This window comes from Elaeis guineensis, chromosome 1 (genome assembly GCF_000442705.2).
Source record: "Elaeis guineensis isolate ETL-2024a chromosome 1, EG11, whole genome shotgun sequence".
Lineage (NCBI taxonomy): Eukaryota > Viridiplantae > Streptophyta > Magnoliopsida > Arecales > Arecaceae > Elaeis > Elaeis guineensis.
Genome location: NC_025993.2, coordinates 172,423,528 through 172,440,175, shown reverse-complemented (window position 1 = coordinate 172,440,175; position 16,648 = coordinate 172,423,528). Strand labels below are relative to the sequence as shown.

General features: G+C 37.5%; 3 protein-coding genes across 4 annotated transcripts in view; all 3 read left to right on the top strand.

The window, feature by feature from the left end:
- Positions 1-6,248, top strand: part of LOC105039735 (D-3-phosphoglycerate dehydrogenase 1, chloroplastic-like) — a 28,404-nt gene extending 22,156 nt beyond the window's left edge. Inside the window, exons 3-5 of the mRNA XM_010915999.1 lie at positions 5,245-5,355; positions 5,427-5,516; positions 5,577-6,248. Of these exons, the coding sequence (XP_010914301.1) occupies positions 5,245-5,355; positions 5,427-5,516; positions 5,577-6,248 (873 nt within the window). The remainder of the gene's footprint in view (positions 1-5,244; positions 5,356-5,426; positions 5,517-5,576) is intronic.
- Positions 6,249-8,143: 1,895 nt separating this feature from the next.
- LOC140850781 (zinc finger protein CONSTANS-LIKE 3-like) lies at positions 8,144-9,417 on the top strand. Its single transcript, XM_010915801.4, has 2 exons — positions 8,144-8,859; positions 8,942-9,417. Exons 1-2 carry the CDS (start codon positions 8,197-8,199, stop codon positions 9,263-9,265), a joined length of 987 nt encoding a protein of 328 aa, XP_010914103.2. The 5' UTR covers positions 8,144-8,196; the 3' UTR covers positions 9,266-9,417.
- A 153-nt stretch (positions 9,418-9,570) lies between these two features.
- On the top strand, positions 9,571-15,527 carry LOC105039602 (uncharacterized). Of its 2 annotated transcripts, none has more exons than XM_073248651.1 (6): positions 9,571-12,586; positions 12,691-12,834; positions 12,935-13,744; positions 14,069-14,109; positions 14,208-14,304; positions 14,948-15,527. In XM_073248651.1, the coding sequence occupies exons 3-6, from the start codon at positions 13,010-13,012 to the stop codon at positions 15,104-15,106; spliced, it is 1,032 nt and encodes a 343-aa protein (XP_073104752.1). In that variant the 5' UTR covers positions 9,571-12,586; positions 12,691-12,834; positions 12,935-13,009; the 3' UTR covers positions 15,107-15,527. The 2 variants fall into 2 exon arrangements, with proteins under 2 accessions (XP_073104752.1, XP_073104757.1); XM_073248656.1 differs by having other exon boundaries at positions 14,382-15,086.
- Positions 15,528-16,648: the final 1,121 nt, after the last annotated feature.

Below are 16,648 nucleotides of genomic sequence, written 5' to 3'. Positions count from 1 at the left end.
TTTTATGAATTATTATTGAAATTAAATATTATGGTTGATAAGGTTGTAATGATTTAATTTGGCCTTGCATATTCTTTAGGGCTTGCTCTAAGGAGTGTGCGGCCATCACGTATCAGACCCGGGTGTTGGGTTCGGGGTGTGACAGAATGGTATCAGAGCTTAGGTTATGATCATTGGAGATTATGATATAAGTGATTCGGATTTGATAAAATGATATTAGAGCTTAAGTTTAAGTCACTAGGGATTATGAAGTGATATCAAAACTTTATGCATGATCAATAGGATGTGACCAAGTGATATCAGAGAATATGATAGAACAGTACTAGAGCTCAAGTTTAAGGTCACTAGGGATTGTCATATAAGTGATATCAAAACTTTGAGATTATAATCAATAGAGTATGATAGATAATATTAGAGTCTGAGGTTATAATCATTAAGGATGTGATAGAATGATATTACAATTTAGGTTATGATCATTAGAGAATATGATTTAAGCGGTATTTAAGCTTAAGATTATAATTATTTGAAATTATGACTTTAGTGATATTTTAACTTAGGTTATGATCATGAGGAACATGATAGAGAAGATTCAGTATTTAGATTTCGAATCAATAGATATTAAGATAAAATTTATGTATAAGTGGCATATGATATCTATAATAGAATTGATGGGTTATATCTTAGATTTCAATTAGTAAGGTTGACCTAAGTATGAAAGAGTTGATCTTGAAATGAAGTGGGAGGTATTGATAAGTTATGTTGAATATACTAGAGGATTTTGGAATGTAAAACTTATATGATTGAAGATCATGATATTTTTTTTAATTTCGATGATAATTGTCTAAGCATTATGAATTCTGGACTTATCAAAGAGAGTTAATTAGGGTATGGTCCAAGAAAAAATTTCATCATATGAGAGAAAAATATTTTTGAGTATTGAACCTACAAGAGGATCATATATGAAACTCAATTTTAAATGAAAAATATTCTTAAATTTTATTATGAGAATATGAGATACACATCTTGGTAAAATTTTTTTGGTTACTCAAAATATCATATTCTGAATATGATTCCTTGATCTTTCAAGTTGCATTGAATTTCAAGTCAAAAGCTTACTCTTCTAAGTGGTTCAAAAGTATTTTGATATTATTGTTAAATTAAAGAAGAAAATTTATTATGTCAGAGAATGATATACAGGTTATGATGAAATTTTTTTAATAATTCATATTACTATCTTTGGATTAGATTTTTTTTTGTGATTATTGAAGATGGTGAAGTGTATTAATCATTTAAGTCAAAGTTCGGATTTTTAAATTAAATTAAGACATCTTGCTAGTGTTAAATTTTGAATGACTTATACAAGGGATAAGATTTTTATGGATTTATCGATTAATATTAAGGGTTATGATGAAGAGAGCTCTATAAGAAATAATCAAGTTAATTCTATTTATAAAGATGTTGGCTTGAGTTCTTCTAATTTGTCAAGTTAGAATTAATTCTTTTAAAAAGAAAGTTTGATTTAGAAATTATCTAAATGATTGTAAGGTAAATCTAAAGTTAACTCCAATTAATTCTAGATATGTTGGATTCTTGAAGAGTGATGAAACTTATACAATAATTTCAAATATAGGAAGTAGATCAAGATTTAATTTTTATATGCTATATCCGAAGGTAGTAAAGATAAAGAAACTTAAAATTTTGCCCTAAGTTTTATCTGAAATTTGAAGGTTGGATCTATTCTGGATTGATCTAACATATAAAGATATTTTTATTTTTGATATAATTATATAAATTGATAAATTAAGATCAAAGTGCGCAGCAAAAGCATGGTGGGTTAAATTGATTAGAAATATTAATTCTTTGATTCTGAAGATATTATGAAATACATTAGTTGTTAATAAAGAATAATTTTTAATCTGATCATAGTCAGATAATTTTTGTTAGTAGGTTGCTTCATTGTAGATAATGCCAAGAAATCTTAGATATCTCAAGTCTATTAACAGCTTGATAGTTCTGATATTAGTTCAAACTTAGAATGTCCTGACATAGATCTCATATTTTTTTTAAAATCTAATATTGTTACTCGAACTGATATAGAAGATTGAGATTTTTCTTAAGATGAGAGTCTACATATAAAATTTATTGGAAGGTCAAGAGAAGAAAGAAATCGATAATCGTGAAAGAGTGTCCAATGTTCGACCTTTCTTTATTTACTTTCTATCAAGGGTAGTCTGAGATAATTATGAATTTCGAGTGAAATATATTAGACAAATAATGGTGGTATATTAATACAAGTCCAAAATGTTATAGTTCTTCAAAAAGTTGAGAAATCAATAAGAAGGGATGAGTTTGAGATTTCAAATAATTTTTGTTATAACAAGATCATAAGAAATAAAAGACATTATTGTAAGCTTGAGAATGATATGAAGAAAGTATACTTTGAAATATGTCTCAACAACATAACTTAATTTCGAGGACGAAATTATTTGAAGGGGGGGAGAATGTAACACCCCGGCCCAGAATCAGCCACAGCCCATAAAAAAAAAAAAAAAGGAAAACAGAGGAATCGGGAGGAAGAAGACTCCCGTTGAGAGTCTTCTTCCCACCATGAAAAGGAGAGAGGAATCCGAGTAAAAAAATGGATTCCTCCTCTATAAAACCCCCTTTCCCCTCCCTTTAGGTCTTTATCACGGGATTTTGAGAGATTTTTAAGAAATTGAGGGATTTTTTTTCAAGAGGATCCGCGGGTTCTTAGATGGAAAAGAAAAAAAAATTGTCGGAGTTCTTCTCGGCTGTCGGAGCTTGAGGTGAGCCCCTCCCCTTCTTCCTCTCCCTCTTCCCTTTCTCCTCTGGCCCAAAGCCTCGCCGCCGGCCACCGTCTTCGCCGGAAAATCCATGAACAAGAAATCCCCCGTTTTCCGATCTCTTTTTGATTCTCGCCGGCCGAACCTTGCCACCGACCGTTCATTGCCCATCGCCGTCGTTGCCGGATCTCCGGTCAAGCCGCCGGAGCCCGAGCCACCACGGGGGGGGACCTCACGGTCCTCCCCTGTTTCAGCCAAGGGAGGCCGCGGGAAGAAAAGAAGAAGAAAGAAGAAGAAGAAGAAAAGAAAAGAAAAAGGAAAAAGAAAAAGGAAAAAGAAAAAGAAAAGAAAAAGGAAAAAGAAAAGAAAAAAAAAAGAAAAAGAGAAAGAGAAAAATAAAAATAAAAATAAAATAAAAAGAAGAAGAAGAGAGAAAAATTTTCTCTCTCTCCTCTCTCTACCTTCTCTCTCTATATTTTCTCTCTCTAGATTCTCTCTCTATTTTCTCTCTCTAGATCTTTCTCTCTTTTTGTGGATTTTATCTCTCTAGAATCTTTCTATTCTCTCTCTGATTGCATCACAGACCCTAGGATATATTTGAATTAAAAATATGATGAATTGAGATTGCTCCGAAATTTGTGCAGTAGATCTGATCCCAGTCCGATCCTATTCGAAATTTATAATACTTGGTTCATATTGAGTCACCTTGATAGGACCTCTGATGATCTCGACCATGATTGCCTCATCGAAAGGATACGAAGATTTCTCTCTCCACTTTCTCTCTCTACTTTCTCTCTCTAGAATTTTCTCTCTCTTCATGAATTTTCTCTCTCTAAAAGTCTTATGGATCAGTGGAGGATCCAGATACTTAGATAAATCCTAATTTTGATTAATTCTAAGAGAGGTCCTCGATCTGTGTTATTAGGATCGATTATCGATAATTTTCTCTATATATGATTTTTATATTTGATCAGGGTTATGAAGAGATGATTGTCTGCATATGATATCGAGTGGAATATTTTGTTAAAGAAATTCATAAATAAAAGAAGAATATTGATTTCTGTGCTTGGATCAGTCACCGGTAAAGGTAAGAATCCCTGTACATGATCACTATTATGTATATGCTATTTTGCTGTTGGTCTTGCATCGTTGGTTTTGCATCGTCGGATTTGAGATCGATGGATTTATTATACCTGAGATACTGTTATTTGATTTTGAGCATGAGTATGTTATGTCAATATATATGTATCAGAGATTGATAGCATGATTATATGGATATGACATATCTGAATTGATCATAATGCAAGACAGAATTGATTGATGAAATCAACACATAATGATTAAATGAAAAGAAAGAGATATATGGTATGGACTAGCCTTGTCATGTGGAACAGCCGGCCAGGAGCTTATGCCTGGGACAGCCCGCCAGGAGCTTATGCCTGGGACAGCCCCCACTGGCTTACAGGTGGATCAGCCGGCCAGGAGCTCATGCCTGGGACAGCCCGCCAGGAGCTTATGCCTGGGACAGTCTCTCACGGGCTTTGGTACGTGGGACAGCCGGCCAGGAGCTTATCCTGGGACAGTCTTGAAAGACTTTTTAAGTGGATTCGATCCGGATGATGACTGAGGTATAGACTTGGATAGTCCAGAGTCAGAAAGAAAATGTTAAAAATTATGTGATTATGAAAAGAGAAATGAAAGATAAGACATGAGATAATTATTGAACAAAAGTATTTTACCTGTTAACATATGATGATGCATCTATTTTGACAAGACAGAAAATTTATGAATGTTTGCATTATTCTGGACATTGAACATGAGATTTTATATTTTATTGCTTATCTTTATTTTCAGACTATATTACTATATCAAGTGTGATATGAGAATTCTTACTGGGCTGTAAAGCTCACACCCCTTTATCTTTTTTTTCTTCTCAGAGTTACAGGATGATTTAGATTGGCTATGGCTTGGATTTACGGGTGAGCAGATGGATAGATAGAGTGTTATAGTACCTGATCAGAGAACTGAAGAAATTTAATTTGTACCTATACAAAATTTTATGAATTATTATTGAAATTAAATATTATGGTTGATAAGGTTGTAATGATTTAATTTGGCCTTGCATATTCTTTAGGGCTTGCTCTAAGGAGTGTGCGGCCATCACGTATCCGACTCGGGTGTTGGGTTCGGGGCGTGACACATATCAGCATAAAAATCATTGTGATGTTTACATCCATTTAATTGCCGACTAAATAAGTTTTTTGGAAGATGTTGCCAAGTATCCTTTTGAGATGGAAAAAGAAATCTAAATGATTGGAAGTTGCACCACAACCACTCAATGCTGCCCTGTTTATTGAAGCACCATAAGTGTAACTACTGATTTTCTAAATGGTTGAAGAAGCTGTTACTAATGACTCAACGATTCTGTTACCTGGAACAGGCAGCTCTTGATGTATTTACAGAGGAGCCTCCACCAAAAGACAGCAAGTTGGTGAAGCATGAGAACGTTACTGTCACACCTCATCTTGGAGCCAGTACTGTGGAAGCTCAGGTTTCCCATTGCTCTGCAGCTGATTTGATGGTTTTAGTCTTAGCATCACCTTACCTTCTTTCTTACTGCAGGAAGGTGTAGCAATTGAGATAGCAGAGGCCGTTGTTGGGGCATTGAAAGGTGAACTAGCTGCCACTGCTGTGAATGCACCCATAGCCTTGGTTCCCAGATTTCTTCCTACCTACCTGATTTCTAAACAGTAGTCCTTTTCTTTGCCTCAGGTTTTATCTGAGCTATCTCCCTACGTAGTCCTGGCGGAGAAGCTGGGCAGGCTAGCTGTACAACTAGTTGCCGGAGGAAGTGGCATCAGACGGGTCAAGGTGGTGTACACCTCAATCAGAGACCCCGAGGACCTCGACACGAGAATTCTCCGAGCCATGATCACTAAAGGCATAGTAGAACCTATCTCTAATGTGTTTGTCAACCTTGTGAATGCTGATTATACTGCCAAGCAAAGAGGCCTCCGTATCAGCGAGGAGCGGGTCTTCAATGATGGATCTCCTGAGGTCCCGCTGGACTCGATCCAGGTCTGCCTCTCTAATGTGGAGTCCAAGTTTGCCAGTGCTATATTGGATTCTGGTGATATAAGAGTGGAGGGAAGGGTGAAGGATGGCATACCTCATCTCACAATTGTGGGTTCTTTCAGTGTGGATGTGAGCCTGGAGGGGAACATCATACTCTGTCGGCAGGTTGATCAGCCTGGTATGATTGGGCAGGTGGGAAACATTCTTGGGGAGAAGAATGTGAATATCAGCTTTATGAGTGTAGGTAGGACTGCTAGAACGAAGCAAGCCATTATGGCTATTGGAGTTGATGAGGAACCCAACAAGGAGACTCTTAGGAAGATTGGCAAGATCCCAGCAATTGAAGAGTTTGTTTTCCTCAAGCTATGAAGGCACAAATGAACTCTCATTATTGTTTTAGGAATCCAGCTTTTAACAGTGGGCAAGTTCTAATAATTTTTCTCCATTGCGGGCATTGATTCTCTTAGTATCCTTGATATATGAGGTTCTTTTACATAGTGTTTCACACATACGGCCCAGTGAGGAAGTACTAGATAGGAGGCTGCTTGTGTTTTTGATCATTCGGTGCTTTGCTAGTGTGGATCCATTTTCTTGTATTATTTGTAGTTGTGCTTGTAATATTCCCTTGTATGTGCGATGCAGTGTTGAGCACGAGTTTTTATTAGTGTATTATTGATTTTCATTACACAAACATGCAGCAGAGCAAGCGTGATCACTTTATTGGAGAAGCCTGTAAGGCTGTCTGAGATATTAGTACATTTTCTGCCCTTCAAATCTATGTTAACAGGTCCTTGAAGGACAGTTCTTTTGTTTTGTTAACCATTCTCATGTCTTTTAACTTGGAGCCATGCTTTTGGATATCAAAATACATCATCATTACTAACTTAAGTAATATTATGCAGAAGAATTGATCATGGAAATGTTTTTGAAGATCTTTTCGGTGGTGCAATAAGAGATATAATATTTCATCATCCATTGTGAAAATGCGGTAGTACAAATTCCTGTTAATGTAATTTAAATTTCATACTCAATAACGATGATGGTGTATGCTCAATGACAATGCATTGTGCAAAGCATAACAAGGGTATATTTCCAGATACCCTGAATCAGGGATACCGACCTTTATTGACAGTAAGGAGACGTGAATCGTAGAATTAAACTCTGATCTTTTCAAGACTCGGCGCTGCTGCAATAGTACCTTTTTGAAGCAGGATTCTTCGATGAAAGAAAGGTCATAGAGTATTACCCTTTTGAGCTTTTTGGAAGACACTGAGAAAATCCAGCCCATGGCAGTACTGGATCCTCAGAGACTCTATGTGAGGCCAAATGTAATGTTGTAGCAACCGGTGATGAGGGCCCAATACAGATAGAGAGAGCTGAGGTCATGGAAGCCTTGGAATCTTGGTGGGAGTTTCGGCACGACGCACCTAGCACATGTCATCGCCGCTAAGGATGACCAGGAGAACTGGAGGAAACTCGGACGTAAGATCTAGAAATTACTAAAGATGTAGAGAAGATAGAAGTCTTGCTTCTCTAGGTCACCAAGTTTCCGCGTATGCTAATGCAAGCCGAAAGGAGCTTGGATTTTCTCAGAAATCCGATGTTTTTCTCTCAAAGTAGGATGTTGGATTTTCCCACAACTTGCAGGTCAAGGAAAGGCGCAGGGTAGCATCTGATCGGTAGAATTTTGTTGCAGAGTCTGAATCTTGATAAAAGAATCGAAACATATATCATTATATTTAGTAATTTTGATAAGTCATTGCTCCATGCAGAAACCTATTGGACCTCGTTCTCCTTTGAGAAAGAAAATAAGTAAATAAATAACAGATAGGCTCATAAGATTGTGCATGCATATCTCAATATATCAGTAAATTCACCCACGCCAATCCACTGCACTTGGATCAACTTGTTGCCATCTTCTCTACCCCAATTTTTATCCATTTTCCGTACTAGTAACACTGGTTACTTTGTGTGTACATGGCCACATCATTGGTTACGTGTGTGCGCATTGGCACATAAGTTTATCCGAGCGCAGGAGCTGTGCTGCTCAAAAGACGCGAGCCCAAGTCGGGCCCCACCCGCACCTCGCCCCGACAGCCCCAAATTCCGTGGCCAGCGGCCTTGCACGCGTCCCACGTGGATTCGCTATCCATCGCCTCCCCTCAAAGAAGATAGGGCGACGACCAATGGAAAGACGTCATATCCGAAGAACAAATAAAATAATCCCTCAATGAACATATGGCGAAGACCAATGGAAAGACATCATATCAGAAGAACAAATAAAATAATACGCACGGGGGAGAAGCGAGGGAGCGGCATGAAGAGGGAAGCGGCGGGAGAGAAGCGCGCGTACGGGGGGATGGCGGCGAAGCCCTGCGACTCGTGTAAGGCCTCGCCGGCGCTCCTCTACTGCCGCGCCGACTCCGCCTACCTCTGCGGCACGTGCGACGCACGCGTCCATGGAGCCAACCTGCTCGCCTCCCGTCACGGGCGGGTCTGGCTTTGCGAGGTCTGCGAGCAGGCCCCCGCCAGCGTCACCTGCAAGGCCGACGCCGCCGCCCTCTGCGACACCTGCGACGCCGACATCCACTCCTCCAACCCCCTCGCCCACCGCCACGAGCGCCTCCCAGTTGTCCCCTTCCTCGGCCTCGCCACCGCGGCTGGCGGCGAGTTTCTCACGCCTCGCCCTTCCGCTGATGAGGAGAGCGTTTCCTGGCTCTTCCCTGATCCGGATCCGGAGGAATCGATGGAGGCGCTGGAACTCGGATCGGCGGACTTCTTCTTCTCGGATGCCGACCCGTACCTGGATCTGGACTACTCAGTCTACTCTATGTCGCTGGACACCGGATTCGATCGCAAGGACGGCATCAAGCCCATCGCCGGTGGACCCCTCCTCGCATCGGACGGCTATTTCGATCCCGACTTTGCCCGACCCAAATCTTTCTACGGCCGCTCCACCAAACGTTCCCTCACTCGCAGCGTAAAACAAATTACTCCATGTCGATGAATTCTGTGGATTATTTTTTTTTCTTGAATTTTTACTGGGCGAATAAAATTTTCAGGCATCGTCGTCGGAGGTAGCGGTGGTGCCAGACGAGAGCGCGACAGCGGCGGACGCGTCGGCGAGGTCGGGGAATCCGACGGTGCAGATGGAGCGGGAGGCGCGTGTGATGAGGTACCGGGAGAAGAGGAAAAGCCGGCGGTTCGAGAAGACGATCCGGTACGCATCCCGGAAAGCTTACGCGGACGCGCGGCCGCGGATCAAGGGGAGGTTCGCAAAGCGGGCGGAAGTGGAGGCGAAGGTGGGCCGGATCTACTCCTCCGCCGCCGATGCTGTGGCGGCGTTCTTGGTAGATCCCTGCGACGGCGTCGTCCCGTCGCTTTGATCGGTTCGTTTCCTCTTTCTCCATTGTCAGAACCCAACTAACAATATGTATTTAAGCCCCGCTTTTTAGGGCGCTTTTTTTTTTTTTGAAACAAAAATAATTTGCCGACTCTCTTGACGATATATAAATAATCCGGTAGCATGTTCCCTTTCCGTTGTATTCTTTTCCACCTGATTTCTTTGTTGTTCTCCGTTGGAACCCCCCGATTGTTTTGGAGGAGGAAGGTACGGTGCGTACTTGAGAAACAGGATGAAAATAGGTGAGAATCGCGTTTCCATTTTATTATTTATAAAATGGATAGAGAGTAAATGATAAAGGGTAAATAATGTAAAGGAGAAAACAATCTGCATATGGTTACTTTGATTTAAGAAAAGCAAATTATCTAGTGCCATGATTGCAAAATTTCAGAAGGAAGCTATATATAAGAGATATTTTAATATTATGACATATATTTCATGAAGTTTATGATATCAAAAGTAGTTGTGGCATGACATAAGAGTCTAATTATGACATTTTACACCAAAATCAGCACAAATCTCACCTGTTTCATACTTGAAATGGATAAACTTTTATTGGCCTATCAAATTGGGCAACCCAAACTTATCTACTACCCATTATTATTCATCTTATACTCTTAAAATAAATGATAAACATGGCATGAATCCTGCATACTTTAGTATCAAACTTGGACAAATGAAGAGTATATTTTCTCCTTTTACTATATAATATGATCGATTTTGAGTTATACATAAGCTGCTCGGTAATTATGTTCCAAATTTAATGTTCATAAGTAGTTTCTGATGTAACTTGCTAAAAAGACTTTGGTATACTAGGTAGATTTCTACATTTATAGTTGCCAAGAAACAACTAAAACATTCTACATTGTGCATCAATATAAATAATAATTTTATTTATCAAAGTCATATGTATTGAAAAAAACTACTTTCTATAGAAATTTGAAGCCTCTTTGCCATTTTAGAAAAGGTACATAATGTCCTTATGAACCTCAATCACACTCACATTACTATCTTATTTGGTGGTATCCTAGTATAAAATTTAAAAGCTTTATAAAATTTTTCCATTTGGTGCATTTAATAAAAAAGTTAGTATTTACAATATGCTCATAATCAGTAGAATTCAGTCTGAAGAGGGAATAAAGTATTATGTATTTTTTTTTTAAGAAAATAAAAGGTGGGAAAAGTTCAGTTATATATAGAGAGAGAGAGAGGAGAAGGGTATGTTTGTTCATGATCAAAATTGAAATGGATTAAAATAAAAATTGAAATAATTATATTTTTAATTTATTTAATTTATAATTAAAATTTAAATATAATTTAAATATTAAATATTAAATAATAATAGAGATTGAATTTTAGAGAACCGAAAGAGTATCATCCCTTCTCGCGTTCTTGCCTGTATCCTATGGTGTGTCCTGTAAATGGATTAAATGTAAAATCAGCAAACATCGTGCTTTTGTTGGGGTCACATATGCCACATGAGATTTTGTACTCCCAATAAATTGGTGCTAAACCACAGCTGCTTTCCGTAGTCAAGGAGATATTTTTCGTCTTTAACGCCTTTCATCAGACAAGATACCAGACACAAATTCCAGACTTGGAGTTAGAAATCCGTCCTTGTCTCGATCCTAACGGAGGATGTTAGAATTTATCGGCATTGAGCCCAAGACGCGTGAAGCCACGCCACAGTACCCTCATTGGCAGCCAGCGTGATCGACATCACTGTGCTGGAGATCTTCTCCACATCCTTGAACAGCCACGTCGAAGTTTGGAGAGGCTGTGATCCCATCCCCTAAAATTCCTATTTTCACTTTGAAGTTAAAACAAACTCCCCTTTCTAATTTAAAATAAAAACTACATTCCATTTGAAACTTAAATTAAAAAAAACTATCCAAATACACTAAAATTATTTAATTATCTTTTTGATATTTAAACGAGCACGAACTCTTTTCTCCCTCGTCCTAGTCATCCAACATCCACTACGCGCTCTCCGAACTTTCAACACAATCGTGCACCTCCCTAGTTTGCCGCTCATCTCCGACCATCGATCCCCTCAAGTTGGTCTGCTTTCTTTCGTCCTTATCATCTAACACGATCTCCTCACGTTGTTGATCTCCCCACTGATGGCCACCTCCCTTTATTTTGTTAATCCTCCATCGATTGCCGTCTCCTTCCATCACGCTGAATGAGCATACTCTTCGCTCTCCCGTTGGTGCTTCTGTCTCCCTCTATTACACTAGAGCAATGTTCACGCCCGGAGGCCGGTGCAAGAAATCCCAATCGGTAAACATTTTTTCCTCAATTGAAACCCTAGAAATGGTTTGATTCAAATTTTTGTTGTTTATGATTGAATGAGAAATAATTCAAATTGCATGCTCAATGATGCCTAATTGATACAAGTGAAAGGTAATTTATATTTCGTTGTGCATAATTTGTACACCGATATGCATATTTAGTACTTTCATATGGTTTCAGAGCTTAGGATCCTTACATAAAAAAAGAGAGTTATCTTTTCCACTAAATGTTTTCTTATATATTACGTGTAATGCCAAGACCTCCATTGTGTTGGGCTATAGGTTCAAACTAAACGTAAGAGGGCTGATTTATATACCAGGAGGTTAGAGAGTAGATGCTCTCCAAGTTCATTGTATAGAATGCTGGATGCTAAAGAGAAAGGGAAGAAGAGTATAAAGGAGTCAATCTCGGATGTAAAAAAGAAGCTTCTACAGAAGACACCATTTACACACTTCCTTGATATCCCAGAGTTGTCTATCAGCCCAAATTGGTTGCATATGCTCATCAAACGATTCGATGAGCAAAGAGGTTTATTTATCGTTGGCGACGGCTTAGAGCTGAAGCTTGAAAAAGATGAGCTCGCCGCAATGCTTGGCCTCCCTCTCACCGGCCTACCAGTAGAACTTGACGAGGAGGGGCCATCCCTGAAAGGTAAAACATATAATGAATTGCTTGAGGGTTCTTGAGATTGGGGGCATAGAAATAATCTTGAGAAACTATTAAAGTTTTATGTTGGCTCTAAAAGAGAGAAAGAGGTGAAAGCTTTTGTTTCTGTCTTCATGTTGGCTATGTTGAACATGATACTTTTTTCCTTGTCTATAATAGGGATGCCAAGATTTATACACCAATATGTTGACCATATTGACAGTTGGGTGAGTTCGACTGGTGGATAGCTGTTTATATATTTTTGATCGAGAACATAATATCCAGTCATCGAGCGATACATGATTGAAAAAATAATATGAAGCCATCATCTGGTTACTTAAATGATTGTGCTATCGGTTTGTTGGTAAGTATCAAGTACAATTATGCTATATTAATTTTATATTTTATAGTAAATAACTTTGTAGTAATATTAAGCTTGCTAATATCTTTTATTATTATTTGATGTAGGCTTGGTTTCTAGAGAGAGTTTCCTCCATCTGGACACCCCTAGGTGATAGGACAGTAAAGCCCCATCTCTTCAAGTGGAAAGTGAAATGATTAAAATGTATTAATAAGATTGAAGAGAATATCAGTGGGATTACCACTGATAAGGTAATATTGTCATATGTTATTTTGGTACTGAACATCTCCGATATCATATTGTCTTGTAATATAATAATACTACCATATTGATACTTTATACTTTCATCAGATCAAAGAGTATCAGCTTGCCCCATTCGAGCATAAGTACCTCAGTGAAACATCTATTGGTGTAAATATTTTTCAGATGTATGCTAATAGGGCTACCACTATTGAGAGGGAGGAAAGAAAGAAGAAACAAATGGATATTGCTGGCACATCTTATAGTGTGAATTTTCAGAGTCTTGTGCAGAGGGTCGAGATGCTTGAACAAAGCAATAAAAAAAAAGATGATGAGATCTTGACCTTGAAAGCAAAGATCAAGTTATTGAAGAGAAATTGCAGAAAATTTTGCCGCATTTTGGAAAGAAATAATCGTGGAGTGGTGTTTTATGGTTTTGACTCATCCGACTCTGGGTCTGAATCATATGCATCCTCATCTAATAATGAGGATGACGATGATGGCAAATCCAAAAAAAAGGTTGAGCAAGAAGAAGAAGAAGAAGAAGAAGAAGAAGAAGTAGGAGGAGGAGGAGGAGGAGGAGAAGGGACAAAGGACGACGAGAAAAATGAGCGACAAGAAGAAAAAGAGGAGGCAAAGAAGGAAAAAAAAAAGGAGAAAGAAGAGGAGGAGGAGGAGGAGGGCGAAGATGAGAGCAAGAATGATGATCATGACCTTGGTGGAAGTTATGGGGGTAATGAGGATGCCAACACTGAGGAGAAAAACAAAGATGGAGGGCCTTCTTCAATTGTCAAGAGGTTGAAGGAGAAGGTGGATAGGAAGTCGACATTAACCAGGATGGTGAAAGACTATCTGGTTGGCTGCAAGTACAAAAAGAGGCACAAGAATCCTACAACAACCATTGATGCTTCTAGTGATAAGGTAAACATTTATCAATATATTTTCTGATACTGCCTCTAGTAGTTTTATATGTTTCTGATTTCATCATCTGATACTTCTCTATACTATATTGATATTACTTTATAGTCATTTCATACTTTTTTTTAGCTACTTGATACATTTTAGTGCTAAGTGATACTTTCTTAGTTCTAATTTTTCTGATATTGCTATGGTAGTTTTCTGATACTTCTTTGATAATACATTGATACTATTTTGTAGTTATTTGATCTTTAATTAAATTATTTGATTCTTTAATTAAATTATTTGATACTTTTTAAGTGTCAACTGATACTTCGTTGTATGCAGAATGTTGGCATAATAGATGCTGGTACGGCTCAAGATAGTAGGTATGAGCATATGGTTGCAAGATTTTATATCAATGATAGGTATATTCGAAATTATTACTTTTCTCTAGTATTTGTAAGTGAATTATCATTATTTTTAGGGACCTTATTTGGAAGGAGGATACCACATATAGTTCTATATGGGTTGAAGACTTGAGCCTATGCAAATTATTATCTTCAGAGGCAATATCTAATGATGTAAGTTGAGCCTACGCAAATAATATTGTAAAATTTTTCTTTTAAAGTTTGTGAATTCTATTTGTATGAATGAACAGATAATCAATTGTTGGATGCGTATAATGAAAACTATGCTCAATGAAGAAAGCTTCAATAGACAATGCAACATCTCCTACCTGTGCATGGAGTCCACGATATAAATTATCTATAATTTTTATTCTCAATGTTACATCTAAGCTTTGTAAAATAATATTGAGCTGCTAACATATTTTTCTTTCTAATTATTGGCGGCATGAGATGTTAAACCATTTCTGAAAACTAGGTGAATATCCAGATAAAGATGCTATGAAAAAAATTATAGGAGGGATGACAAACACTACGTGTTTATCTTTTAATCATATTTCTCCTGACATACTTGCCACATGTCGCTACATAATACTTCCACTCAACACCACTGATAAATGGCACTGGCACCTTTTGGTATTTGATATCATGCGTGAAAAATTTTTGCACTATGACTCTGTAAAAAGTTCAGTAGCAAAAAAAACTGTCGAAACTATTGTAAGTATAAAATCTCAATTTCATTAATCACTCTTTGATGTTTATGGCAATTTTGATAAGTGGCACTGGCACCTTTTGATGTTTATGGCAATTCGCTGGTCAGGTTGCTCTTGCTCGCTTATTTTATGGTGCTTGTATCATTTTATCCCACAATGTCTCAAGCCATGTTGATATTGATGGGAGTTGGTTGGCTTTTTCTTGCTCTATCACTCTGTTCATGGTAATTCGCTGGTTCAATACTAACAAATATAAAATGGTTTGACATTGATGAGCTTTTTCGGACTATGGTTGAAACATTGTCGAGATATTGTGCTTGAAGACTACTCTGTGGAACACATATCAGATTGTCGGGATCAAGATGGAGATGTTAATTGTAGGGTCCATGTTTGCCTATGGGTTCAGTCCTTCTCCAGGAGTAGTAAAAAATTTTGGACAGCGATGAAGACTTGCAGCATGAACTGGTATAGGACTCATATGGCACACCATAATCTGATGGATCACCGAAGCACTCAAAAGGAGGGCATTGAGAAATACATAGCTGAGCGACATAAGGATTAAGTATTATTTTATTGTCAAATATTTTGGACATTTGATGTATGGGCATTATTTTGGACATATTCAATTACTGTGGTACTACTTTAAGTTGCAATACTATGATATGCTCTTTTGGATATGTGATACTATGGCAGAGTTTGATTTTTGATGAACTTGAAAAAGTTGTCATCTTCCATACCAACGTAATATTATTTTAGTATTGTACAGTACTATTTTACCATTGTAAAGTATTTATTTATTATATTAAAGTATTATTTTATCATTGTAAAGTGTTGCTTAATAACATTAAAGTATTGGTTTAACATAATAAAGTATTGCTTAATAATATTAAAGTATTGTTTAATACCAGTACGGTATTGTGGCGAGTATACCATACTTTCATATAACAATACTTTGTTCGATCAAATAATTTCTCATAGAGTTGTCTTGTTCTCTCGTATTCATCCCCTAATATCTCGTAGTCAATGTAAGCCTTGCACAATAGCTCTGGCATGTCCAATGTAGATTGAGCAATCGCAAATTCAAATATTATTCAAACACACTCTATCTCACTTAATGATCTTTTTAATTCGACATACTTGTTCAAAGCATAATAAAGTGTTGCTTAATAACATTAAAATATTAGTTTAGCATAATAAAGTATCACTTAATAATATTAAAGTATTATTTAATATCAGTGCGGTATTGTAGCGAGCATACCATACTTCCATATAACAATACTTTGTTCGATCAAGTAACCTCTCATAGAGTTATCTTGTTCTCTCGTATTCACCTCCTAATATCTCATAGTCAATGTAAGCCTTGCACAATAGCTCTGGCATGTCCAATGTTGGTTGAATAATCGTAAGTTCAAATATTACTCGAGTACGCTCTATCTCACTTAATGATCTTTTCAATTCGGCATACTTATTCAAAGAACAATAAAATATTACTTAATAACATTAAAGTATTGGTTTAGCATAATAAAGTATCGCTTAATAATATTAAAATATTATTTAATATCTGTACGATATTGTGACGAGTATACCATACTTTCATATAACAATGCTTTGTTCGATCAAGTAACCTCTCGTAGAGTTGTCTTGTTCTCTCGTATTTACCTCCTAATATCTCGTTGTCAATGTAAACCTTGTACAATAGCTCTGGCATGTCCAATGTAGGTTGAGCAATCACAAGTTCAAATATTGCTCGAGCACGCTCCATCTCACTTAATGATCTTTTCAATTCGACATACTTGTTCAAAGCACAA